The sequence below is a fragment of the Bos grunniens genome, chromosome 24, assembly GCF_055505025.1.
Source record: "Bos grunniens cultivar Pamir isolate PY7600 chromosome 24, Bosgru_T2T1.0, whole genome shotgun sequence".
Classification (NCBI taxonomy): domain Eukaryota; kingdom Metazoa; phylum Chordata; class Mammalia; order Artiodactyla; family Bovidae; genus Bos; species Bos grunniens.
Genome location: NC_141188.1, coordinates 48,745,090 through 48,770,483, shown reverse-complemented (window position 1 = coordinate 48,770,483; position 25,394 = coordinate 48,745,090). Strand labels below are relative to the sequence as shown.

The following is a 25,394-nucleotide window of genomic DNA, read 5'->3' as shown; positions in this document are numbered from 1 at the left end:
TAGAATTTATATTCTAGTAATGGGGATCCAGACAATAAGTCGACAGATAAATGAGCACAAAAATGTCAAAGAGTGATAAGTAATATGCAGATTCTTAGGATGATGCAAAAGATAATTTCACTTTGATGGCCAGGCAAAGCATCTCACAGAATGTAACACTAAAAAAAGCCCACCATGTGAAAGTCTAGAAGAATATTACAAGCAGGGGAATGGCCAGTACAAAGGCTTAAGGGTCAGAAATGGCTCAGCCCAAGGGAAAGGCAAGGTCAAAGACGGAAGGAGCCGGATCAGGTGACCCACTGAGACCCTGGCTAAGGAGTGTGAATTTTATCCCAAGAGTTAAGGGATACCATGTTGGAGTTTTTTTAGCAGAGAAGTTACTTGATCCGATTTGCCCTGTGGAGAGAATGGGTTGGAGGGAGCACAGGAGGAAGCAGGAAGCCCAGTGAGAAGAGTATTGCAGGCTCTAGAGGAGAGGTGGTAGTGGAATGGTCTGGGGCGGCAGAGGCCGAGGGAAGCAGACTGATACCAGATGCGCTCTGAATCATCTCAAAGCCGAGACCCTTTGCTGAAAGTTTGGATGTAGAGTGAAGGACAGAGAGGAATCAAAGACAACTTTTAGATCTTTGGCATGAACCGCAGAGTGGCCAGTAATGCTGTTTATTGAAATGAGAGAACCGGTGGAGCAGGTCAAGGCTCTCTTTTGGCTGTGTGACATTCACAATGACTATCACATGTCTGGAGGGAAGGACTGAACACCCAGGTGCAAGACTCTGGAGCGGTTTCTCCAGCTGGAGGTACGGCTTCAGCAGCCTGTAACATGGAGTAAACATGGGAAGCCATGGGGCGGGATGAGACACTGAGAAAGGTGTAGATGAAAAGAGGGCCAAGAACCGGGTCCTGAAGCACCTCCACATGTAGAGTCGGTGCAAACGAGGAAGAGGAATCAGCACACACAGACTGTCGAGTGAAGAGCAGGAAGAGTGTGATATTTGAGAAGCCAAAGGGAGGACATGTTTCCAGAAGGTAGACGTGATCCACTATATCACACACCCTGAGAAGTCAGGGACAGTGGGAACAGAGGCATTTAGCAGCTGGAAAGCAACTGGTGCCTCTGGCAGGAACAGTCTTAGTGATGTGGTGGGGATGGGAGCCCAACTGGGGTTGAGGAGGAAATACCAAGTTTTCCAATGAAGAAGAGGAAGGTAGGGTAGGAGCGATAAAGAAATGGGGTCAAGAGACAGTTGTGGTGGTGGTGGGGGGGTGTCTTTCACTTTAAGATATGAAGCAAAGATAAGCCCTTGAGTTGGAGACCCCTTTTACCATACAGCTGTGAGATACTGTTTGATCTGCTTATTTCAAGAGTGGGAAGCTGAGGTCCAGAGATGCAGAGTCACTGCTCAAGGGCACAGCCTGGTCTGCAGCCAGGACTAAACTGTAGGACCTCTGCTCCTGGAATGGACCCTGGAGGGGATGGGACAGGCTCATGGGCATCTCAGATGAGCCACCAGGGTAGCCTGCTCCCTCTTCTGAATTGGTGCCCCAGTCCCTCCTTCCCATCCTGGTACCCCTGTCCCTTTCTCAAAGGCCTTTGGTGGCTTCCCCAGCAGGGCCTGACAGGGTAGGCTCCTGGTGTTCACACAGGGTAGGCTCCTGGTGTTCACACTTTGGAACACATTCTAGTTCACAGGCTTGGGCCTCCCTTTCTGGGGGACCTCCAAGGGGTCTGCAATCAATAAATGACAATCTAGGACCAGACAGAATGACTCCAGGTGAGACAAGATGACCAGCTCACACTCACCTCCATCTTACCTGGGTTGTGTCTGCGGACACGGTATGTGGAGTCCATTAGCCCTGCAGTATGAATGACCTCGTGGCTGGAGCCCTGGACAGGGCTGAAGAGATCTGAGTTCTATTTCTGATATTGTTGCTGTTTCACCTCATGGCCTAAGGTCAGTCACTCCCCTCCACTCACACCCTGAGCCTCAGTTTCCCTTTTGTATAAATAGAGGAGATCAGACCAGTTGTTTCTCCTGGTCCCTTCTGCAGGGGTGGTTTTAGAATGGATCTGCATCCCCCTACAAGTTCCTAAGGGAGGAATGCCTGCATCACAGCCTCCAAACCCAGTGGACATGAGCCTGGGTCTTAGATGGAGCAGCTCCTCCAACATGGACCTACCTGCCCACAGGAAATCCTCCCACTGCACTCCTGGCAGCTTTCCCCAGGCTATTTATCAGATCCAGAGTTCTCAAGCCATGAGATGTCCTGGGAAGAGCAGGAAGGTCTTGGGTTGGGTGTCATCCAGGCTGCAGGTATTTATCTTACCCCCTGGAAGTGTGTTTATCTTTTTCCAGGCTTCCCTCTCTTTCTAATCAAAATCACTGCCTTGCCAGGGATTCACTTCCTAGAACTTGTGTTCCCAGGGTACCAGCAAGACCCTTGCCTTCTCTCCAGGCCTCTTGACATCCTGTTCAATGGTTTGGAGACTGAGACTCAGGTTGATAGAGTCATTTAATTTCAGACATATTCTATGAACCCAGCGGGCAGGCTCTTCTACTCTGTCAGAACTTGCAGTGGTTGTTCTTTTACTTGTTTTTGCTTCAACTTTCTTCAGAGGGGAGGGCAGAAGTCTTTTACATTTCTTCTCCTAAAGTAAACTAAATAATATAATCATTTTGGCTGGTGCCAGGTTGATCCAGAGTGTTCAAGCAGGTATTTGTGGTTAATATGATGGGGGAATAAAGTGCTTATGAAAAACCAACTGATTAGTCCAGGGGTCAAGAATGAATCCATGTCCATGTTCATTGATTTATCCTAACCTTTGTAAATGCCTGTGTGCCCCACCCCAACTTCTACACCCCTGCTGGGCAGCATGGGGCCCTGGGAATGGCAGCAAGTGGGCACTGGGGGTCTCTGAGGTTCTGAGAGAGGCCCAGTGAAACCACGGGTACAATAAGCAAACCACCTTCAGTTCAATTCAGTTGCTCAGTCGTGTCCAAGTCTGCGAGCCCGTGGACTGCAGCATGCCAGGCCTCCCTGTTCATCACCAACTCCTGGAGTTTAACTCATGTCCATTGAGTTGGTGATGCCATCCAACCATCTCATCCTCTGTAGAGGAGAAATTGTAGGAGTTAGGAGGGGAATTCCTGCTCTCCCAAATGCCTCCCCACCTGATCCCTGGTAAATTCCACAAAGCAGGGCCTCTCATTCAATATGTTGCCTTGGGTGACACAATGCTTTGGACCTGAGTGCTTTGCAAGAGTTTGTAGAATTATTTTTGAAACCTGGGGAGGGGGCTGGGGAAGGCTCTAAAATTGAAAAAAAAAAAAAAAAAACACTGGAAAATAAAAATTAATTAAACTTTAAATAAATGTTTGCAAAGTGTATCATTTTATCAAGCATGCAACCACAATTCAGCTCAGATAGTTAAAAATAAATGAGATTTCTTGTATTCATGTATAAACGAGTTCATTTTTGATGCCGGCTATGGAATCATTTCAAGCAAGAAGGCACCAAGAATGGCCCTGTGCCACGGAGGAGAGCACAGGGGCTTCAATTGAGCCCCCTTACCCAGCAGTGGCAGCTCATATCCAGGACCTCCAATCACTGGAGCATGCCCAAGAGACATGCCCAGGGAACCTCATGAGGCCCCTTAGGATTGGTTAGGGAAGAAAGATGCACCAGAGATAAATTGACCTACTTTATGATTTTCATCATTTAACAGACATACCCACCAAGTCTATGTCATTGTATTGACACTTTGGGGAATAGTCTTTTCACTTGAAAACTTTATAATCAAGGAAAGAAAATCTGTATCCAAATATTTGTAATAGAGGCACAGTCAGCAAAGTATGTCTGTGAAGGGCATGGAAAGAAGGGGAGGTTTCCTTTGGGATGGAGATTACGGGGTAAGCCAAAGCTAGTCTAAACCCCCAAATCTAGGTTAGGTGACTAGTGGCAGCCTGGATGACACCCAACCCAAGACCTCCCTGCTCGTCCCAGGACATCTCGTGGCTGGAAAACTCTGGATCTGATGCTGGTTTTTCAGTGCTACAGATTGTCTGATATTTACATACACTTTGCCCCCAGGCTCCTTTAGTTCCTTCCCCAAGTCTTATTTTTTTCTTTTTGCTTTTATTGAGATAATAATTCACATACCAGAAAATTTACTCCTTTAAAGGGTAGAATTTGGTGGGTTTTAGCATATTCACAAAGTTGTACAGCTATCACCACTGTCTGCCACCAGAACATTTTCATCACTTATTTGTTGTTCTCATACTTTCTGGGTAGATTCTTTAGGCTAGTCTATCTAAAGCCTTTGACTGTGTGGATCACAATAAACTGTGGAAAATTCTGAAAGAGATGGGAATACCAGACCACCTAATCTGCCTCTTGAGAAATTTGTATGCAGGTCAGGAAGCAACAGTTAGTACTGGACATGGAACAACAGACTGGTTCCAAATAGGAAAAGGAGTACGTCAAGGCTGTATATTGTCACCCTGCTTATTTAACTTATATGCAGAGTACATCATGAGAAACGCTGGACTGGAAGAAACACAAGCTGGAATCAAGATTGCCGGAAGAAATATCAATAACCTCAGATATGCAGATGACACCACCCTTATGGTAGAAAGTGAAGAGGAACTCAAAAGCCTCTTGATGAAAGTGAAAGTGGAGAGTGAAAAAGTTGGCTTAAAGCTCAACATTCAGAAAACAAAGATCATGGCATCCGGTCCCACCACTTCATGGGAAATAGATGGGGAAACAGTGGAAACAGTGTCAGACTTTATTTTTCTGAGCTCCAAAATCACTACAGATGGTGACTGCAGCCACGAAATTAAAAGACGCTTACTCCTTGGAAGGAAGGTTATGACCAACCTAGATAGCATATTCAAAAGCAGAGACATTACTTTGCCAACAAAGGTCCGTCTAGTCAAGGCTATGGTTTTTCCTGTGGTCATGTATGGATGTGAGAGTTGGACTGTGAAGAAGGCTGAGTGCCCAAGAATTGATGCTTTTGAACTGTGGTGTTGGAGAAGACTCTTGAGAGTCCCTTGGACTGCAAGGAGATCCAACCAGTCCATTCTGAAGGAGACCAGTCCTGGGATTTCTTTGGAAGGAATGATGCTAAAGCTGAAACTCCAGTACTTTGGCCACCTCATGTGAAGAGTTGACTCATTGGAAAAGACTCTGATGCTGGGAGGGATTAGGGGCAGGAGGAGAAGGGGAAGACAGAGGATGAGATGGCTGGATGGCATCACTGACTCGATGGACGTGAGTCTGAGTGAACTCCGGGAGTTGGTGATGGACAGGGAGGCCTGGCGTGCTGCGATTCATGGGGTTGCAAAGAGTCGGACACGACTGAGCAACTGATCTGATCTGATCTGATATACAAGATTACATCACCCGCAAATGACACAACTTTCATTCTTCCTTTCCAATCTGATGGCTTGCATTTGTTTTTCTTGCCTAGCTGAGCTTGCTAGACCCTCCAGTACAGTGTTGAATAGAAATGGCAAGAACAAACATTTTCATCTTCATTTTTATCTTAGAGGGAAAGCCTTCATTCTCTCACCATTAAGTGTGATATTAGCTGTGGGGTTTTTGTAGATGCCCTTTATCAGGTTGAGGAAGTTCCCTTCTAGTTCTAGTTTGTTGAGTTTTTTTTTTTAATCATGAAAGGGTGTTGGATTTGTCAAATGTATTTTCCAAATATCTCTATTGAGATAATCATGTGTTTTTGTCCTTTATCCCACCAATATGGTTTATTACACTGATTGATTTCTGCACGATGAACCAACCTTGCATTCCTGGGATAAATTCCACTTCTAAGTCTTCTTATCTTCTAAGTTAGACACATACAGCTCCTTTACCATTTGTCACAATTGGTTGCTGGAATCAGACCAGGTGAAAAGCAGAGATACACTAAAAATCCTAAAAGAGATAAAGCCAGTGGGAGAGCAGCCTTCTGAGTTGGAGAATTACAAAATTGCAAAGAATTTTCATACTGTTTGCTTCTTGTCAATGGTTATTTGTAATTGATGTATTATACTTATTTAGACAAATGCACCCTTGCTCATGGACTTTTCTCTCCCTGGTGACAACAATAATGAATATAGGTATATATTTTCTTTTTTAAAGTTATATCAGAAAATTTTGAGAAATGGAGAAAAGACTGAACCATGGTGGTGGCAGTTTAATCCCTAAGTCGTGTCTGACTCTTGCGAACCAATGGACTATAGGCTGCTAGGCTCCTTTGTCCATGGGATTCTCCAGGTAACAATACTGGAGTGGGTTGCCGTTTCCTTCTCCAGGGGATCTTCCCAACCCAGGAATCAAACCCAGGTCTCCCGCATTGCAGGCAGTTTCCTTACCAACTGAGCTATGAGGAAAGTTCATAGTTTTATCAGAACTATGAATAGTTTTTTCGAGATAGAGGCCAGGTTAGTTGAGGTATAATATACTTACTTGGGCTTCCTAGGTGGTTCAGTGGTAAATAATTTGCCCACCAATGCAAGAGATGCAAGATATGCAGGTCTGATCCTGGGGTCAGGAAGATCCCCTGGAGTAGGAAATGGAAACCCACTCCAGTATTCTTGCCTGGAAAATTCCATGGACAGAGGAGCCTGGTGGGCTACAGTCCATGGGGTAACAAAACATCAGACACAACTGAGAGACAAAGCACATGCACACATACTTAGAGGGAAAAAAAAAACAACACTTTTGGGGAGTTAGTTCCACAACTTAGGACAAATGCACACAGTCACACAACTAACACTACACTTAATTTCCTCCCTCTACATGAAGCCTTTGGCAAGCACTGATACTTGTTTTCTGTCCCTATAATTCTGCATTTTCCAGAATATCATTGGAATAGAATCATATGATACGTAGTTTTTTATGTCTGTTTTTATTTTCATTTAGTATAACAGTGTTGTTATATGTTGATTCAGCTATATTGGGTCTATCAGTATTTTGTTCCTTTTTATTGCTGAGTAATAGACTGGTGTATGCTGAGTAATAGACTGGTGTATGGATGTACCATTTCTTTTTTTATCCATGTACCAGTTGATTAACATTTGAGTTAACTTTTTGGCAGTCATGAATAAAGCTGCTACTTGCATTCACGTGCAGACTTTCGGTAGGTATATGTTTTCATTTGTCTTGGGTAAATACTAAGGAGTGAGACTTCTATGTCATATGGTCAAGGACATGTTTAACTTGATAAGAAATTGCCCAACTGTTTTCTAAAGAGTCTGTACCATCTCAGCATCCCACTCTCCTACCAACAATGTATGAGTTCTAGCTGCTTCACAGACTTGCTATTATTTGGTATAGTTAGTTGTTTGTTTTGTTTTGTTTAATCTTCTCCATTCTAGTAGATATAGAGTGATTTTTTAATGCACTTCTGTCCTTTTTTATATATGCATGCTATCTGCATACTGGAAATCATAGTTACATTCAATTTTGTGTACCACTTTTTAAACTAATACTGAAATCCTTTTCCACATGGCCATCATTTTAAAACTGACTGATATTCCACTGAATGCACCTCTTATTGATGTTGGGTTGTTTTAAATTTTTGTTGTTGTAAGTCACACTGTGATCGACTTTTACACATTAGCTTTTTCATCTTTTTGATTAGCCCTTCAGGTTAGAATCCCAGTAGAGGAGAAACGCTGTTGTCAATATTAGATTATTGACAAATTCATTTAATACACAAAAATAATTTTTTAAAAAATACATGTATTTGGCTACTAGTGAAGCTGAACATTTTTCTGTATTCTTGTTTACTAGTTGTATTTTCTATTATATGAATTATGCCTGTGTTTTTAGCATATTACTGGGACTGATGTTTTCTTATCAATTATTATGATTATTTTAAATAATAAAGATATTAACCCATTATCATAGTAGCCATAAATATTTCCAATCTCTTGTTTGCCTCTTTTATTCAACATACAGAAATGTTTTGTTCCTCTGTGTAGTCAAATCTGTCACTCTTTTCCTCTGAGGGTTTTTATATTGCTTCTAAGCTTAGAAAAATCATTTTCATCTCTCTCTCCTGAGGCTTGATAAATGGTCAATTTAATTTTCTTCTAAATTTTCTCGAGGTTTAAAAATAATTATCTCTGTAGCATATAGAATTTTTATTGACATATAATAGGATATAAAATCCTAAAAAAGGTATTTTTCAACATGATATCTTAATTTAAGTAAAATATTCTATGAAGTCACTAAAGGATTGAACCTAAATTCATCTTAATGTGATGACATGTCAGTTTTGTGCTGTGTTATCCCCATCCTAGGTATCAGGCGTGTGCAACAGCAAAACTCATCAGCAAACAATGGCTGAACCCCAAGTGTTGACACAGTGGAGCCCGGTGTAGGCCCCTTGGCAGGCTGATGGGGTGGTGATACACTAGGGGGGCATAAACAGGTCCGCATTCAGAATCAGGGGTGGGTCACATGCTGTGTCCCCCTTCCCTGGGTCTCTGCTCCATTTGCCTACGTTACCACAACCCCCCTCCTACCACAATCCCCCTCCTAATCTGGACAATTGAAGGCCTGCATCAGCTTCTGGGGGAGCAGGGAGTTGCCCCCTCCGCACCCAGCTGGAGCTTACTTTGGGAACCTTGGTGCCCCAAATTCCCAGTCTTTTGGAGCAATCCACGCAGCCGGCATGGGCAGCCTCCCCGGGCTGTCGGATGCGGCGGTGCCCCTTTGTCCAATCCATCTTCCTGCAGATGTCAGAAAGAGATCACTATACTCCCTCTTTCATCCAGCAGAGGTAACCCGCTCGTCCCGGAGCAATTTCATAATCGACTGTGTCCTTCCTCCACTCTTTGTTGAGATATTGGTAAATGGAACAAATTCCCTAAAATGGGAGAAGCCCATTCCGCAGGCAGAGGTCTCCTGAATGAGGAGGGGCCTGGCTGTTGCCTCATTTTGAACAGACAGAAGAAATCGCTTCATTTTTCACTGTTACGCTGGGGCTGAGCCATTCAGCAGAAAATCCACTCGGAAGCCCCGGAGAGCGTGGGAGCCGCGCGAAGGCAGCTCACTGAGCCGAAGCCCCTCTCGCTCAGACCGCGATCGTTACCACCAGGCGCAGGGTAGCCGGTCCACGGCTCATGCCCACGCTCCTCCGGGAAAGGTGGGGGGAGCGCGCCACGGTGGCAAGGACTGGGAAGGGGGCCAGGTCCCTCCCTCTAAATGAGGCGGGCTCTCCTCGGGGTCTGTCAGAACACTGGGCGTTTAGTTAAAAACTCTCTCCAAAAGAAAGAGCATTAAGGCGGAGAGCTTGAAGTGGATCCCGAGTAATTAAGTGTATAAATTAATTCTTCCCCTAAGAAATGTTCCTCTCCTATTATTAGATTTGGCTCTCAGAGGAGCTACATCCAAGTAGTGGGTTTCCAGTTGTGTGTGTGTGTGTGTGTGTGTGTGTGTGTGCGCGCGCATCTATGTGCGAACACACATTCTGGGCTTTGCTGCCTAGGGCCTACAATTAAAACAAGTGACATGAATGTGTCTTTAAAAGAGAGATCTGTGGGAAACTAACGGATTGTCTGTCAGGGGAAGAAAAAAAAATGAAATATGGCTGCTTCAGTCCACTGAATGGATGAATAGGAAAGTACTTGTCCATCCAAGCACCCAAAGGGATAAAACCCAATGATAGCCTTCTCAACTGCTTAGCACATAATGCATGGGCTGTTTTGATGCTAGTAATGTGTTTTTTACTTCTTCTATCTAGAAGGAATGAATCAAATATGAGGAGAGCTGGAACATGATTTTCAACCCATTGCTTTTGATTAAGTGCCTGAACAGACAGGTCCTGGGACTTGCAGTAATACTAATGGGGCATAAAGTGCTATAAAAAAGGACGGGGCCCTACTTTTGTCCAAATGCCATTATCCTGGAATCAGAGACCCTGGTGTAATATGTCCACAGTTAACCTTTTTTTTCTGACAGGAAATTTTCTCCATCCACTCACACCATCAATTATGCTGCATTTGGCCAGAGTGGTGAGTGATTACTTGATTTCAAGTGAAAGAGGTACACATGCCAGGCTCCCAGATACCAAATGCTGATGAAGAGGGAGAGAGCCGGGGGAGTGATGACCAAGAGGATTTGGACAAAACGGTTCTTTTATTTTAGCCAGGTTTTCTGCTTTGCTTGCTCATTTGCTTGTTTTGGGAAAAGAAGAGATCCAGTGAATGAAAACAGGATTATTATTATTATATTGATTCAAAAAGCAGTAAATTGATGGAGACCAGCTACCCAAGAGGATCTGGCAGGTAAAAATAAGCTGGTGGATATAACTAACAGACAGAACCAGGATTGTTGGGACCTGGTACAGCAGGAGAAGAGTGAATAGATTCCCTTTCAGCTGACCCTCCCAGCAGAAGGAGAATTCGGTCCCCAGGGATCAGGCTCCCGGCTCTTGTTCCAGTCTGCCCCGGGCACACCGCTCCCCTAGAGCTCCTCTGGCTGCCTCCAAACTTTGCCAGACAGTTTTTTCTTGCAATCAGCAAGTTGCAGATTGTCCAACTGTTCTGTCATTTATTGTCAACGGCTGCAAAGAGGGGGGAAAAAAAGAAAAAGAAAAGGAAAAGAAAAAAATCCACAATGCTATAACCTAGTCCTGAGTGTAAATCAAACATTCCCTGTCATGTTGATAGCTTGTGTTAGTCTAATGTATTTTATATTACTCAAAAGCTTTGAAACCCTGCAGCTTTCTTCATACAGGCCATTATGCGGTTATCATTAAATTGTCTTGCAAAGAACATTATCGGTAATTATAGCAGACACTAAAATCAAATGATCAGAGTGGGACCTTTAACACCAAGAGGAACCATTAGAAGTTAATCAAATAAAAGGATGAGAATAATTATGTTAGGATTAAGCAGTAATATGCCAGAAGTTATATACTTTGCTGACTATATATCTTTACTCCCAGCTTCCTGAATTTCCTTTTCGTTGATGTGTTTTTATATAATACTTTGGCACAGAATGTAAACGACAATATTTTTGTCATGGCACAATCGGGCTTGAAGGTTCATGGGCGGTTCATATCTAAATGCCATCAGAGGCACGGAGGTAATGATGAAGATAAAAATAATAGTAATAAAAAAAGTGCAAAGCTGGAAAAAAAATCCATTGGTCAATGAAGCGTGGCAAAATGATAAAAATGGTTGCAACAGGCACAGGTGCAAGGAAAAGTCGTTATTGGCGGGTTCCTCTGTCTTGGAGCTGAGGATTTCTGCTGCAGGCCTCACTGCAAACCAGCATACTCGGAAGCCTCCACCGGCTTGCTTGTGCCTGAGAGAAGAGGAAGTCAGCATCTTGCTCTCTAGTTGCCTCTGCTGGAGCTGATATTCAGGGCTCATGGGTGGGAGTCGGGGTAGGGATGCTCACGGTGCAGACAGGAGGGGGGCCCAGTTCCCTAAGGCAGAGTGCTGCCAGAGGAGGTATCAGGCTCACAGGGTCACTCCTGGTCCCCTCCCCTTACACACACACACACACACACACACACACACCCCTCTGGTGCCTCACAGATACCTATCTCTCCAGTGTGATGAGCTGACAGTAACACATGACCCAGAGGGCTGAGAGCTGTGACTCCAGCTGGGAAGAGGGTGAGTTTCCCAAGGCATGGCCCATCATAGCTTCCAGATTAAACCTGAGCCACAAGACAAACAAGGCCACTGTCAACAGCTAGGAGGACTGAGACCTTCTCCATAACATGACCTTTTAAAAAATTATAATCGCTCACCCACTTTTCCCCACTTCTCTGATAAACAAAGATCAATTCATAATAGCAGTTTTGTACTGTGTCTGGCTTTGTGCTGGGCACCAGGATATAGTGATGAATAAGATAACATGATTTTCTGCTAAACTGTTGGTATGATGACATGTAAGTACAAACAGCAAAGTACAACTAACCCTTGAACAACACAGGTTTGAAATATGTCTGTTTGTACATGGACTTTTTTCAACGTGTACACAGTGGAACACCATCCATGGTTGGCTGAATCCGTGGATGCAGAACTGTGGATATGGATGCCCGACATCAGGACTTGAGCATCCTCGGATTTTGGCGTCCACAGTGGGTCCTGGAACCAATCCCCTGTGGCTGCTGAGGGAAGATTGTAGTTTAGAAGGTAAAGCCCAGTCTGAACTTTTCGTATTTTTCATGGTTTTACATTTTTGGAGGCTTTGTGATGTTTTAAATGAGGACATCACTCTGTTTCATGGAGGTCAAAACTGAGGCACGTTGGAGATGATGATGGAGTTGGAGGTGGAGATCAGAGCAAGACTCCTCTGAGTACCCAGATGGGCCCTGGGACTCTCACAGTGGCCTCCCTGGGGGACATCAGCTCCCATTGCCCTTTGTTGCCTGGACTAACATTGTATATCACACAAACCTCATGGGGCCACTGTAAGGAGAGAATGAGGTCAAGGGTGTGGAAGGGCTTCTAAAGTTAAAAGTGAGCTTAGAGAGTACCATCGGGACTGCTTTTTCCCTGGCTGAGTGTGTCCTCAAGTTGTAAAGTCTTGAGCCCATTGGGGCAGGGGTTTAAGAAGAGTCCTTTGGGGAAAGAAGGCAGGTCACATGCCTAAGTGATAAAGCAGAGAGGTGAGCCTTGGGAGATGAATGGCTGGTGTACCTCAAACAGAAAATGTTTAGTCTCGTGTCTGTCAAGTACCTGCTTAGCCAATGAACTCTTAACAAGAGACCTCTCAGACCAGAAACAGGAACTGGCAGAGATTTCAAAACAGGAAGAGACAGCGATCATTAGAGGTGGTGAAGAGCCCCAGTCATATAGAGGAAGAGGTGTCTCCTTCAGGGCTCATAGTTCTGGGTGCAGCAGAAGAGTCTTGGAGGGCTAGATAGATATCCTTCCTTGTTAGGCTGTGGGCCTGGGAACTAAGTCCAAAATGGTCCAGGAGGCACAGAGAATCCTCTGGCCCCAGCAGCTATTCCAGACCAATTCCATCCCTAACCTCAGTCTGAGTGTCCCACTCACTTAGAACTGGAAGGCCCAAACTACAAGGCAAAACCAGAGACTTCACTGGCCCAGGGAAAGAACAAAACAAAAGGCCATGGAAACTGCTAGCCTGCACCCACTGAGCAGCACAAGACAGGTGAGGGTCACCTTCAGCTAGGACGTGTTGTCTGAATTTTGTTACTTTCTGTTTATATTTTATTTTCATTTTTAAATTTGTTTTGTTGTCTAGTTTCACAAGAAATTACATTCCTATTTCCATGCTTTTAAAGGAAGCTACAAGTACAATGACTCGGAAAGAAAAGGAATCACAGAGAAAATGTTAGGGAAGCCCACAGTGGACTAGAGTTTGGGGACAAATAAGCCAGATTCCTGGAACCACAAGACAAAAGATATTCCTGCCTAAGGAATTGGTTTTACATTAGAGTTGTTTTGTCACTTCACTGGGAAAAGCCAATATTTTCCCTTGCCTTGTTGTTACTGAATTCCTGTAAGTGAGATCAGAAAAGGGGAGTAAAGATCATCCATAATATCTTACAAAGTTCAATAAATGTTTGTGGGTTGATTGATCGGGGCATGCCAGGGGAGATGTCAGGGGAGAGAAGCTCAGCTTACAAGTAGCCATTTGGAAGCTCCCTTCCACCTGGGAAACTGGATGAGCACAGCTGGTGTCTTTTCTAGAAACTGCCTTTTATAGTATTTGACAAAAGATGTTTTGTTCCATCTGAGATTCATAATAGCCACGTTGGGTAGAAGCAGTGACATTTTTTCATCCCATTTTACAGATGAAGACACTGCACTCAGTGAGGTCGGGGTCTAATTTATAACAAAACATGGACTGAACTCAGCCCTCAGGCCTGCCTCTGACCACCGCAGCCCTGTTTTGATATACTTGCTCCTGTGTGTAGCAGGGCCATGCCACTGGGGGCAGTTCAAATGGAGGCTAACTTTGGGACATGTCATGAATTTTTGGAGTCTTCTCGTACATAAAGGACTTATGTAAAGGACTGATGCTGAAGCTGAAGCTCCAATACTTTGACTACCTGATGCCAAGAGCCAACTCATTGGAAAAGATCCTGATGCTGGAAAAGATTGAAGGCAAAAGGAGAAGGGGGCAGCAGAGGACAAGATGGTGAGATAGCATTACTGACTCAATGAACATGAATTTGAGCAAACTTCAGGAGACAGTGGAGAACAGGGGAGCCTGGTGAGCTGCAGTCCCTGGGGTTACTATGAGTCGGACATGACAGTGACTGAACATAAAGCAGCTTCAAGCCACCACTTGTTCATGAATTCATAGGTCTAGATAATGCATGTTGATCACTGAAGACAGAGGAAATAGTGGACATTTGACATTCCACGTGCCTCTGGTGTATGCCAAGGCTAACAGGGAGGCCCCTTGTAATTCCGGTTGCGCAGTGAACATCACCTCCCCTTGTGCTCTTTTCAAGGCCACAGCCCAGAATGAGGCTCAGAATAACTGCCCTGTTATTCAGCAGACTTTGAGGCAGGCAAGGTCTCTGCAGTGTGGTCAAGCAATGTTATCCACGATGATGGGGAAAGAGCCAGAAGGCACCCTTTTGCACACACCCCCTCATTCTATTGCACTCTTAAATTAGCCCTGCAAAGCCAGGTGTCAGCCTTCCCTCTGGAACAACTCAGACGAACCATTAAAATCGCCAAGAAGAAATGAATGCCTAAATCACCCTGTCTCTCCGAAGGTAGAGTCTTACCTAATCACATGTCAGATCATATTTTTTCTTCCCCAGATAGATGTCTTCTTTCAAAGTCTGATGGTCACAGAGACAAAGGTAACGCTTCAGCCTTAAGTAACTATTGAAGTTTTACCCCGATAGATTATTCGCGAGGAGTAACTAACGTAAAAAATGCCCTGTCAGACAACAGCTTGGCTTTCTCTCATTTTTTTAAAGGGTAATATTTGGTTTCATCTGGCAACTCCTTGGGAAAATTTAGCACTGAGTCAGAAAGGTTGGCCAACAAGTAGCACTTCATAAATTGCTGGAGCCCTAATCAATACATATTGTCATCCACTGCAGTCCTTCGGGCAGATTTCTCTCTGCCCTGAGTCGTTGGTGTATTTTATGAGGTTGTTACAGGCTGGGCTTGCATGGCCTGGGCCTAATGAACCTGTCACCGCGCTATTGATTGACACGGCGGTGTAAGTGAGACAGGCGATTCCGATTGACTTCCTAATTACTGCTGCTGGGCTGCCTCACCAACTGCTCGGGCCAGAGGTTAATAGTTTTGATGTTCAGCCGCTCCTAGCTGTGGAGGCCGGAGTGAAACTGGCTCCTTAGAAGTCAATACCTGAATCAAGTTCTCAAGGCTACGGCCCTGCTGATCAATTAAGGCCTCGTGTTCCTCCTGGTGGTGGCTGACAGGGGGCTGAGGAGTGAGGGATTCACAAGCAAATGGTCTTAGGGCGTCTACAAGGCTCTGAGAGCACCACCCCATGGCACAGGATTGGCAACTAGGTGGTGGGGAGGGCGGTTGTAGTGTTGGGGGAGGGACGTGGAAGTGGGAACCACTAAAGAACCCTGCACCCTAAACCCTGCTATTTTGGTTTTTCTTTTTTTTCTTCCAGTTTTCCTTCCCAAGGATTGAAAATTAAGTGTTTTCTTCAGTGTGCCGATTCCTGCCAGGTGCCATGGCCTCTTGGAGAAGAAAGAATGAGATAATTTGTCTTCACTTATCTATTTGGCAGAAACTCACTGACTGTCTACCTTATCCAAGATATAGTGGGAGTGCATAGATTTACAGTAATTTTTCAGTGATATTATGTCTTAAGGGTTGGGAATGTTTTCACACCCAATATCTTACTTGGAACTCATAACATACCATGAGGAAGGGAATTACTGTCTTCATTTCTGATGAGAAAACAGGCTCCACAGAGGTAACTGATTTCCTCAAAGCCATGCAGCTGGATGGAGAGAAGCAAAACTTCACAAGCGGATGTTCTGGGTCTTAATGTGATGCTCCTGCCAGGAATCAGGGATGCACAATCCCTGAATCCTAGGAGCTCACGAACCAATTAAGCTGAGCAAGGCCGGGATTCCAGGCAGGTCAGGTGTCCCCGGGCTGCAGCCAGTTTCACCGGTGAGCCTGGGAGGGCTCACAGGATTCAGGCTATAGTCATGCTCATGGCTTATTACAGCAAAAGGATCCAAAGCAAAATTGCCAAAGGGAAAAGGTGCATGGGGTGAAGTGTGAGGGAAACCAGACACAAGCTTCCAAGATCCTCTCCCAGAAGATCCACACAGGACATGCTTAGTCCCCTCCACGGTGACTTGTGACAACAAGGCTGAAGGGTTGTCCAGCAGGCAGGGAAGCACCTGAGAGACGCAGTGCCCAGGATTTTTACTGGGAGCTGGTGGCGCCAACACCCTCACCTGGCAGGTACCAAAATTCCAGACTCCCAGAAGAACATCAGGGCTCAGGACAGACCTCATTAGACAGAGTAACCCATCCTTTTCAGCTTGGGAATCCAAGTTCCTCCTGAAATCTGAGTTCCCAGACACCAGCTGAGGGCCAACCTTGCAAGCAGACCTTTCAAAAGGCAGCCATCTCTGGCCCATTATGGTAGCTCTTTTCTGCATAACCAAGAATTTGAGCATAAAACAGAAGATGGAGCTTACATGGAGTGCATACAAACAGACACAGATTCAGCCATTCAGAAGAGGACTATGCTTCAGTGAGGGCTTCATAGAGGATCCTGCCATTAACTACATCCCAACTGTATTAATCACACCTTTTTATTTTTCTGTGCTCCTGGTGCTCTGACATTTGGGGCCTTGCTGACTGGAGAGGGAGGGCCCCCACCCCCACGCCCACCCCCACGCCCACCCCCATGCCCACTCCCACCTCCACCGGAGAAAAGCGAAAAAAGGAAAAGTCGCTCAATCGTGTCCGACTCTTTGCAACCCCATGGACTATACAGTCCATGGAATTCTCCAGGCCAGAGTACTGGAGTGGGTAGCCTTTCCCTTCCCAGGGGATCTTCTCAACCCAGGGATTGAACCCAGGTCTCCCGCATTGCAGATTCTTCATTAGCTGAGCCACAAGGGAACCCCCACCCAAGGCTTAGCTAATTCCTAGAGATAGCAATGGAGCATGGTTAGTGTGTGCAAACTTTCCAGCAAAGAGCTTGCTCCCCCAACCACCTCCTTTTCTGGCTCTCATACTTGGGGCCATGTTTTCCCATCTCAGTCACCCCAAGGCCAGGTGTCAGACACTTAGGGGGAACCCCTCTACCTCGGAGCCCACTGAACTGATTCAAACCAGCCAATCCTGAGCCTGCTGGCCTGGCCTTGCTTCTCGGCAAAAACCGCGAGAACAGTCCTCACTCACGGTTCACTTCTCTCTCTCAGTCTCCTGACTGACCTCAGGGCTTGAAGTGCCCCCTCCTCTTGGGAACTCCAACGAACAGTGTTTCCAATGCCTGTTGTCTCCTGATTTGTTGGCTGCATCATACCTGAAAGATAACAAAACCTGCATTTTAAAACACCGACCCCCTACCATGCCACCTTCCTGGTGATGCTGAAAGGACTCAGGAACAGACAGCAGTTTCTAAGGAGGAGATGGGCTAGCCTGGAAGAGAGAGAAGGAAAATCATGAGCCAATGGAGTGTAGAAGGCATTCTGCCTCTAGGCAACTATGAAACAGCCACAGCGTGCCTCGTGCGGTGGCTGGGGACACGTCCTGCTCAGGAAGGGACAACCCAGGTTACAGGGGTTGGTTTCTCCCCATCATTCCCAGTACCCACCCCGTTCAGGGCTGTTTTCCCTCATGAAGTGCCCTTAACCCTTCAGTGTGCAATGCCCTCCTTCCTCTTCTCCATTTAGCCAAGTCACCTTCCTCCCAGGTATCACCTGAATGAAGAATTCCCAACCCATGTTAACCTCCGTCTTCTCTGAACTTCTACCTCAGCACCACACTGTTGCAGATAAAATGACCCTCTGTTCCATTTTGTTTACATTTAGTTTTCTTTTTTCCTTCCACATGCTCAGGGTGTCATCTTAACCAGATCATAAATGCTTTAAGGCAGTGTGGTGTTCCCCAGAGCATGGCCTGGTGCCTTTCTCTTCGTGGTTTCCCCTAATAACTATTAATTGATTCAGAAAAGAGAAATCACAGTCTGTTTTTCTGTGCAGTCAAGATAATCTCCTGAAATGTAAGCCAGAGTTTGATGTAACTGAAGAAAAGCTAAAGAACCTAGAGTACGTGAATAGAAAAGAATAGAAAAGAAAACTGAGGTGTATCAAAGCTCCAATCTCCCTTAATCCTCTGGTTGGAGACACATTATGTCGCTCCTAGGACTTGTCTTGTTTATTTCTTGTTTATTCCCTCTCTACCTGGCGGTCCTCAGCCTTCAAATCAAATGTTATTCTTGATTTACAACTGAAAAAAAAAAATAATTCAGAACCCAAGGAGGAAATTAGCCTTCATACAGGTCTAAGTGCTTCTGAATGGTGACTAATGTGGCCTGGTGTACCCATGATTGTCCCAGTTTTTAATATGAAGCCTTAGGAGTCCCCTCTATCCTGGCCACACTCGGACAGTTGGTCACCCTGGACAAGTCTGTGTCAGAGCAAGCCTGGATCTTATTTGGCAGCAACTGTGGGGAAATGAGATGAATTTGCCTTTTGCTCCCGAAAAGGAAAAGACTACAAAGCTGGAACCAAGGGGGAGAAATGGAAAGGATGGTGGAAGGTGCCTGGAGGCTGACTTGGTCAAGACCTCACAGGAGGAGGATGTCTTTTCTTCTGTCTCAAGCAGTCAGTTGTGGACTGCAGTGTCCATCCTTCCATCTCCCTTAACCGTCCGTCAGTCAACTACAAAGACTCAGACAAAGGCTTCGTGCAAGTTTCTTGTTTGTTCCCTGTTCTTTTAGACTTTGCACACTCCACAGAGTGACAGTCTGGGTTTTAAGAAGCTTCTGACATCTGGGCTCCCCCGTTCACTTTTACTGGGGATCAGCCACTTTGGGTGCCGCTGGGTACCAGTGGTGTGGTTGGAGCTAGCTTCCCTCATCCCATTACAGGGACCTGGAAAGGAGGTCTTTGGCCATCGTGGTATCACAGAAATCCATCATCTGTAACCCTGCTCTCCTTCTGACCCCCACACTACCCCCAACCCTGTCTCCCTACTCGCCTCTAAGATTCCATTGTCCACTCAGCCCAGTTGACTCAGTGTTTATAAACACACGAAGTTCAGAATGAGTGAGGCCCCAACTGCCCCGAGTAACAGCTTTTACTTTTGACTAAGAGACCTGTACATAGTAGGTCTCAATAAGGACTTCTTGAGGAAATTGCTTGCAGGGTTCCCCACACTCCCTTTTCTTCCTTATTCCCTTCACCTGTGCTTGCCTCAATCAAGATGTTCAAGATAATTGTTTCTGAGTAAGGGATGATGAGACTCTTGCCTTTTGGGTGCCTCTCAACTTTAGCTGCACATTGGAAACACCTGGTTTTAAAAATAATGTCCGGGTTCTACCCCCAGAGATTCAGATATAATTGGTCTGGGGTTGATCCTGGAGCAAAGGAAGGGTGCAAAGATCCTCAGCTAATCCTCACGTGCAGAACCACGTAGAGAATTTGCGGGCGCGGCATCAGCAAGTCTTCCAGCCGTTGTCAAGGGTCCTTACATTCCTGAAAGAGGAAAGCAGGCAGCACAGTAGCAAAATCTCCTCTCAAAGGACCCGCAAGTCTAGGAGAAATCCCCCCTCACCATCAAAGCTGCTAAGAACCCTCTCTTCATTAGGTTTCTCCCAAGAACCCTCTCCCATCATGTGCTGTGAACTCCACTGGGTCACTGCCAGTTCACAGATGCCACCAAGCAGCCATCAGCTGGTAATGATTTCTGGTCAGATGCAAACAATTAAGTTAGGGAGAAAAGAATCCACATTCCATTATCAATCCCCTAAATGGCTCACTCCCTGGTCTAATTGCCTTCTGAGTTCCCCAGACAGCTGTGGCTAATAAGGCGAACACCCCAAAGGGCCAAAACTCGGACCCAGAAGGAAAAGAACCCGGAGTAGCTTGGGATGCTCAGCTGTCTCTGGGTCAGCCTGGAGAACGACTGACCCACCAGTGAGGAAGCCACCACCTCCACCCCCGCAGCACCTTCCCTCCCCATCCCTCCTCCTCCCCGCCTCCAGTCTCTCTCCAAAAAACTCAAGGCAACTGCCGCCTGATTTTTGATGGATTGGCCACTGTGTTTTATTCGACAATGTATATCACTCTGCCAATATGAATTTGCAAGATGGTAAAAATACAACCCCCCGAAAAGATTACATGATAGGGAAAAAAATCATTAGGCAATTAAGAATGGCAATAATTCACCCATATCCATGCTTTGGGAAGAAATATTGCCCCAGGGAATTAGCTCTGCTTATCACTTTGTCATCTGTCTGGGGTGTGAGTGAGAGGAGGTTTCGTGCGCGATGTTGATGATTTCCTGCAGTATTTCTGAGCGTGATCAAAACGAATGCCAGGCTTTGAGTAGAACCCTCTCTCTCTGGAGGTAGCCGTAATTTGTACACAGGAAGCTAAACTACTAAATTAACTAAACATATGCATTCCTTAAGCACCTCCATATAAATCCCTTTCAGAAGAAACTTCTTCTGACAATCAGAGAGGTTTTGAGCTGGAAGAGAGGTCATGGGCCACTCTCATTGCATGGATGAGGACGTTTAAAGCCTACAGAAAGACATTTTGCTAAGGTCACACAGCTAATAGAGACAAAAGTATAACCGAAGCCCTGGACCTCCCAATTCCTGATCTAGCAGGAGTCTTTCTACTCTCATCTTCCTGCCTACTCCTCTGCCAACTTCTTATCCATGAATGGCCTAGTCCCTCAGACACTAACTTAGAAACCCCCCTTTTGGGGACACCTTCCTTGGCTCCCCCACCACACTGCATGCTACAGTGACTGCTGGTTTTACCTTCTTCCATCTCCACCTTGTACCTGCCTCATCATTATATGTCTCCCACTATTACATCACGCTAGGAGCCCATTTTTTGTTGTACACCCCCAGCAGACTGGAAGCAAATTAAGAGCAGGGGTGTTTTACACTCATTACAATGTCCTTAGGGCTTGGAACATACTAGAGGTACTATAAATGTGACTTGACTGAATCAGCGAGGCACGGTTGCTCTTGTCACAAGGAAGAGAGGAACTCTTCCTTCTCACTCCTTGTGCTTTGAGATAACAAGCTAGCCTGCCTCATCCCATTAGAGGGACCTGGAGAGGCAGGCTTTGGCCAGCATGATGCCCCAGAAATCTACCATCTGTAACCCTGCTCTCCTTCTCTACCCCACACCACCCCCAGCCCTGTCTCCCTACTCGCCTCTAAGATTCCATTGTCCAGTCAGCCCATTTGCCTCCAGATTTATAAACACACCAAGTTCATTCCCGTTTCTGTAAGGGCTTCTTGTTGAGCCTCTTATGTGAAAAGCCTTCTACTCCTTTCCCCATCCCACGCCTTCCGCGGAGCCATCCCTGATCAGCCTCAGGCCACACTGAGGTTGCATTGCTTCATCATCTATGGCACTTGGTCTGCATCTCTCCTTCTAGGGTCATATTACTGACCCTTGCATATTGATTACTCTTTGGGTCATGTTTATAAATATTAATACTCTAATAAGACTGAAGATATTTTGAGTCATACTTCTTTTACATCTGTCACAAAATATTTTCTATAGGTGATCAAGGAGTATGTTAAGATGCCCATTGGCTGAATGGGATTTGGGAAGCTTCCTGCCCCTCAAGATCAGCAACCCACTAGTAGTAGTCTGACCATCTCAGCATTATGAGACCTCATGAGACAGCCCAGAGGCAGGTGGGGAAGGAGGAAATGATCACGAGGAACACGTGGCAGGGATCCTCCTCCATCAGCTGGAGTGCCAACTGGCTGCGTGTAACAGAAAACTGATAAGAATGCTGCAGCAGAGTATATTTTACAAGAATGGCCACAGCCACATTTCCAGTCCCAAGTATTTCTGTCTCATAAAGAGGTGGAGTCTGTTTCCCCTCTCCTTGCAATTGGACTGGCCTCTGTGGCTACCTCAGTGAGTAGAGCGCAGTGGAATCAGTACTGCCTAATACCCTAGGCTAGGTGATCGAAGATTGCCTGGCCTCTGCCTGGCTCTCCTTCTCTTGGGTTTCCTGACATTAGTGCCCAGGTGCCATGTTGCAAGGAAACTCAGGCACAAGGGAGCCACATTCAAGTATTGCAGCTGAAGCCCTGGTCCAGGTCACCATCAACCACCAGACCTGTGAGTAAGCAAAACTTCAGATAAGTAAAAACCTGTATCCTTCCAGTTGTCTAAACTGACTCCAGGTAGAGCACAAGTAGACCATCCTCACCTGCCCAGATCACAGCAGGTGATCGTCTGCCCAGCAAAGTGACTGCTGTTGTTTTAAACCACAGAGTTACGGAGTGGTTTATTATAAATTGTCATTGCTCTTTAGTAGCTAAGTCATGTCCAACTCTTCTGTGACACTACGGACTGTAGCCCACCAGGCTCCTCTGTCCTTGGGATTTCCCAGGCAAGAATACTGGAGTGGGTTGCCATTTCCTGCTCCAGGGGATCTACCCGACCCAGGAATTGAACCTGTGCCTCCTGCATTGGCAGGTGGATTTTTTTTTTTTTTTTTAACAATGAGCCACAAGAGAAGTCCCTTATTAAAGATTCAGTTCAGTTCAGTTCAGTCGCTCAGTCGTGTCTGACTCTTCGTGACCCCTTGAATCACAGCACGCCAGGCCTCCCTGTCCATCACCAACTCCCAGAGTTCACTCAAACTCATGTCCATGGAGTCAGTGATGGCATCCAGCCATCTCATCCTCTGTCGTCCCCTTCTCTTCCTCCCCCAATCCCTCCCAGCATCAGAGTCTTTTCCAATGAGTCAACTCTTTGCATGAGGTGACCAAAGTACCAGAGTTTCAGCTTTAGCATCATTTCTTCCAAAGAACACCCAGGGCTGATCTCCTTTAGAATGGACTGGTTGGATCTCCTTGCAGTCCAGGGGACTCTCAAGAGTCTTCTCCAACACTACAATTCAAAAGCATCAATTCTTCGGCGCTCAGCTTTCTTCACAGTCCAACTCTCACATCCATACATGACCACTGGAAAAACCATAGCCTTGACTAGACAGACCTTTGTTGGCAAAGTAGTGTCTCTGCTTTTCAATATGATATCTAGGTTTGTCATAAATTTTCTTCCAAGGAGTAAGCGTCTTTTAATTTCATGGCTGCAGTTAGCATCTGCAGTGATTTTGGAGCCCCCCAAAAATAAAGTCTGACACTGTTTCCCCATCTATTTCCCATGAAGTGATGGGACCAGATGCCATGATCTTCATTTTCTAAATGTTGAGCTTTAAGCCAACCTTTTCACTTTCCTCTTTGACTTTCATCAAGAGGCTTTTTAGTTCCTCTTCACTTTCTGCCATAAGTGTGGTGTCATCTGCATATCTGAGGTTATTGCTATTTCTCCCGGCAATCTTGATTCCAGCTTGTGCTTCCTCCAGCCCAGCGTTTCTCATGCTGCACTCTGCACATAAGTTAAATAAGCAGAGTGACAGTATAGAAACCTGAAGAAGTAGTTAACCAAATAAGAGGTTCTTTTTCTCATATGGCAGAGTCCAGGGGTGGGCAACACAGGTGCAGTGCTCAAGGAAAAGGCTTCTTCTTCCTTCCGGGTTGACCATCCTTGGCATGTGACTTTGGTTCTTTAGATGGCAGCTTGGTTACCGGACCTATGGGCATCGCATCCATGTTCCAGGCCAGAAGAAGGGGAGAGAGAACAGGGAAAAATTAATGAATGGGCCTATGCTAGCTGAGTCTGCCCTGTTTTCTTGAAAACCCCACCAGAAACTTCTTGTTTCATCTCAGATCTCATCAGTTCAAACTTTGTCACATGGCTACCCTTCTCTGCAAGAGAGCCTATGAAGTTGAGTGTGTGGAGGAGTGTGTGCAGGTGTGTGTGTGTGTGTGTGTGTGTGTGTGCATGTGTTTATGGGGATAGCAGCTACCTTGCAGGAAGGATTCTATTAAAATTATACGCGATATGGACAGTGTTACAGCCGCCCGAGACCTGGCCTTCTTAGGGTCAATTCATGTTCCACACTGAAGTGAGAGAGCGCTGCTGTCCCCACCTCTGTGACTCAGTTTGTCACTTGGGACACAGCAGCACCCCAAGGGCCCTGAGCCTTCTCAGGAGCCCTGTGCTCACAGCTCTTTTGTTTTCTTCCCTTTGCAAAGCTCAGACGTGAACCCGTGGGGAGAGGCTGTTCTTGCGGCCCCAGTCCAGCCTTTCCCATAGCTCTTCCCACTCAGTTCCAGTCCTCCCGGCCCTATCCCAGTCCATCCCATAGGCTCAGCCCCTGTGACTCTTTGGAGGCTCAAGCTGGATCCCTGCTGCAAACACATCTCCAGTGAAATGTGAGTGAGCCTCCCATATGCATTATGATAGTTAATCTTATGGGTCAATTTTGCTGGGCCACAGTGCCCAGATATTTGGTCAAATATTATTCTGAATGTTTCTGTGAGACATTTTTGGATGCAGTTTAACACTTAAAATGATGGACTTCGAGTAAAACAGATTACCCTCTATAATGTGGGTTTGCCTTCCAGTCAGTTGAAGGTCTTACTAGGACAAAGACTGACCTCCCCCAGGTAGGAAGGAATTCTGCCAGCAAACTGCCTTTAGACCTGGACTGCCACTCTTCTCTGGGTCTCCAGCCTCCTGGCCTGCCCTGTGGATTGGGGGCTTACTAAGTCTCCACAGTAGCATGAGCCAACTCCTTAAAATAAATCAATGTCTATCTATCTATCCATCCATCTATCCATCTATCTATCTATCTCTAAACACACACACACACACACACACACACACACACACAAACACTGCTGGTCTGTTTCTCTGGAAACCTTGACTAATACATGTATCAAGACTCTATAAAATAACCTCTAACTTGAGATGCCCAAGGAAAATAAAAGCAATTTTCTTCCTACTTTAATTTTCAATTGGTATTTTATCAAACCTCCATTATTGCAGGGAATTGCATTAGGTGTCAAAGGGGAACAAATATGAACATGACCAGACCCTGCTTTTGAGGAACTCACATGCAGGTTGGATCACACAGCAGCAGCATTTCCCAAAGTGTGATCCACAGAATACTGACCCAAGGTATGCTCCTTAACCAAAGGATTCCTCGGTCTAAGAAGGTTTGGAAACAATACTTGGAGAGATTTTAATTAGGTTTTACTATATGTCCTAATTATTCATTCACCTGAAAAAATACTCTGCTGAGTGCCTGTTGGATGTAAGGCTAAAATGGTGGGTGACAGGTTAGAAACATTTA

General features: G+C 45.6%; 1 protein-coding gene across 4 annotated transcripts; it reads right to left on the bottom strand.

Moving 5' to 3' along the window:
* Positions 1-10,271: 10,271 nt before the first annotated feature.
* On the bottom strand, positions 10,272-19,351 carry LOC147346232 (uncharacterized). Of its 4 annotated transcripts, none has more exons than XR_015153490.1 (5): positions 17,412-19,351; positions 16,476-16,621; positions 15,870-16,009; positions 11,563-11,683; positions 10,272-11,322 (listed from the first exon to the last, which is right to left on the bottom strand). XR_015153490.1 is itself a non-coding variant. In XM_086372383.1 (5 exons), exons 1-4 carry the CDS (start codon positions 17,547-17,549, stop codon positions 11,664-11,666), a joined length of 441 nt encoding a protein of 146 aa, XP_086228509.1. In that variant the 5' UTR covers positions 17,550-19,351; the 3' UTR covers positions 10,272-11,322; positions 11,563-11,663. The 4 variants fall into 4 exon arrangements, 1 of the variants encoding a protein (XP_086228509.1); XM_086372383.1 differs by having other exon boundaries at positions 15,870-15,951; positions 16,421-16,621; XR_015153491.1 differs by lacking the exons at positions 10,272-11,322; positions 11,563-11,683 and adding an exon at positions 11,690-12,139 and having other exon boundaries at positions 15,870-15,951; positions 16,421-16,621.
* Between the last annotated feature and the right edge of the window lie 6,043 nt (positions 19,352-25,394).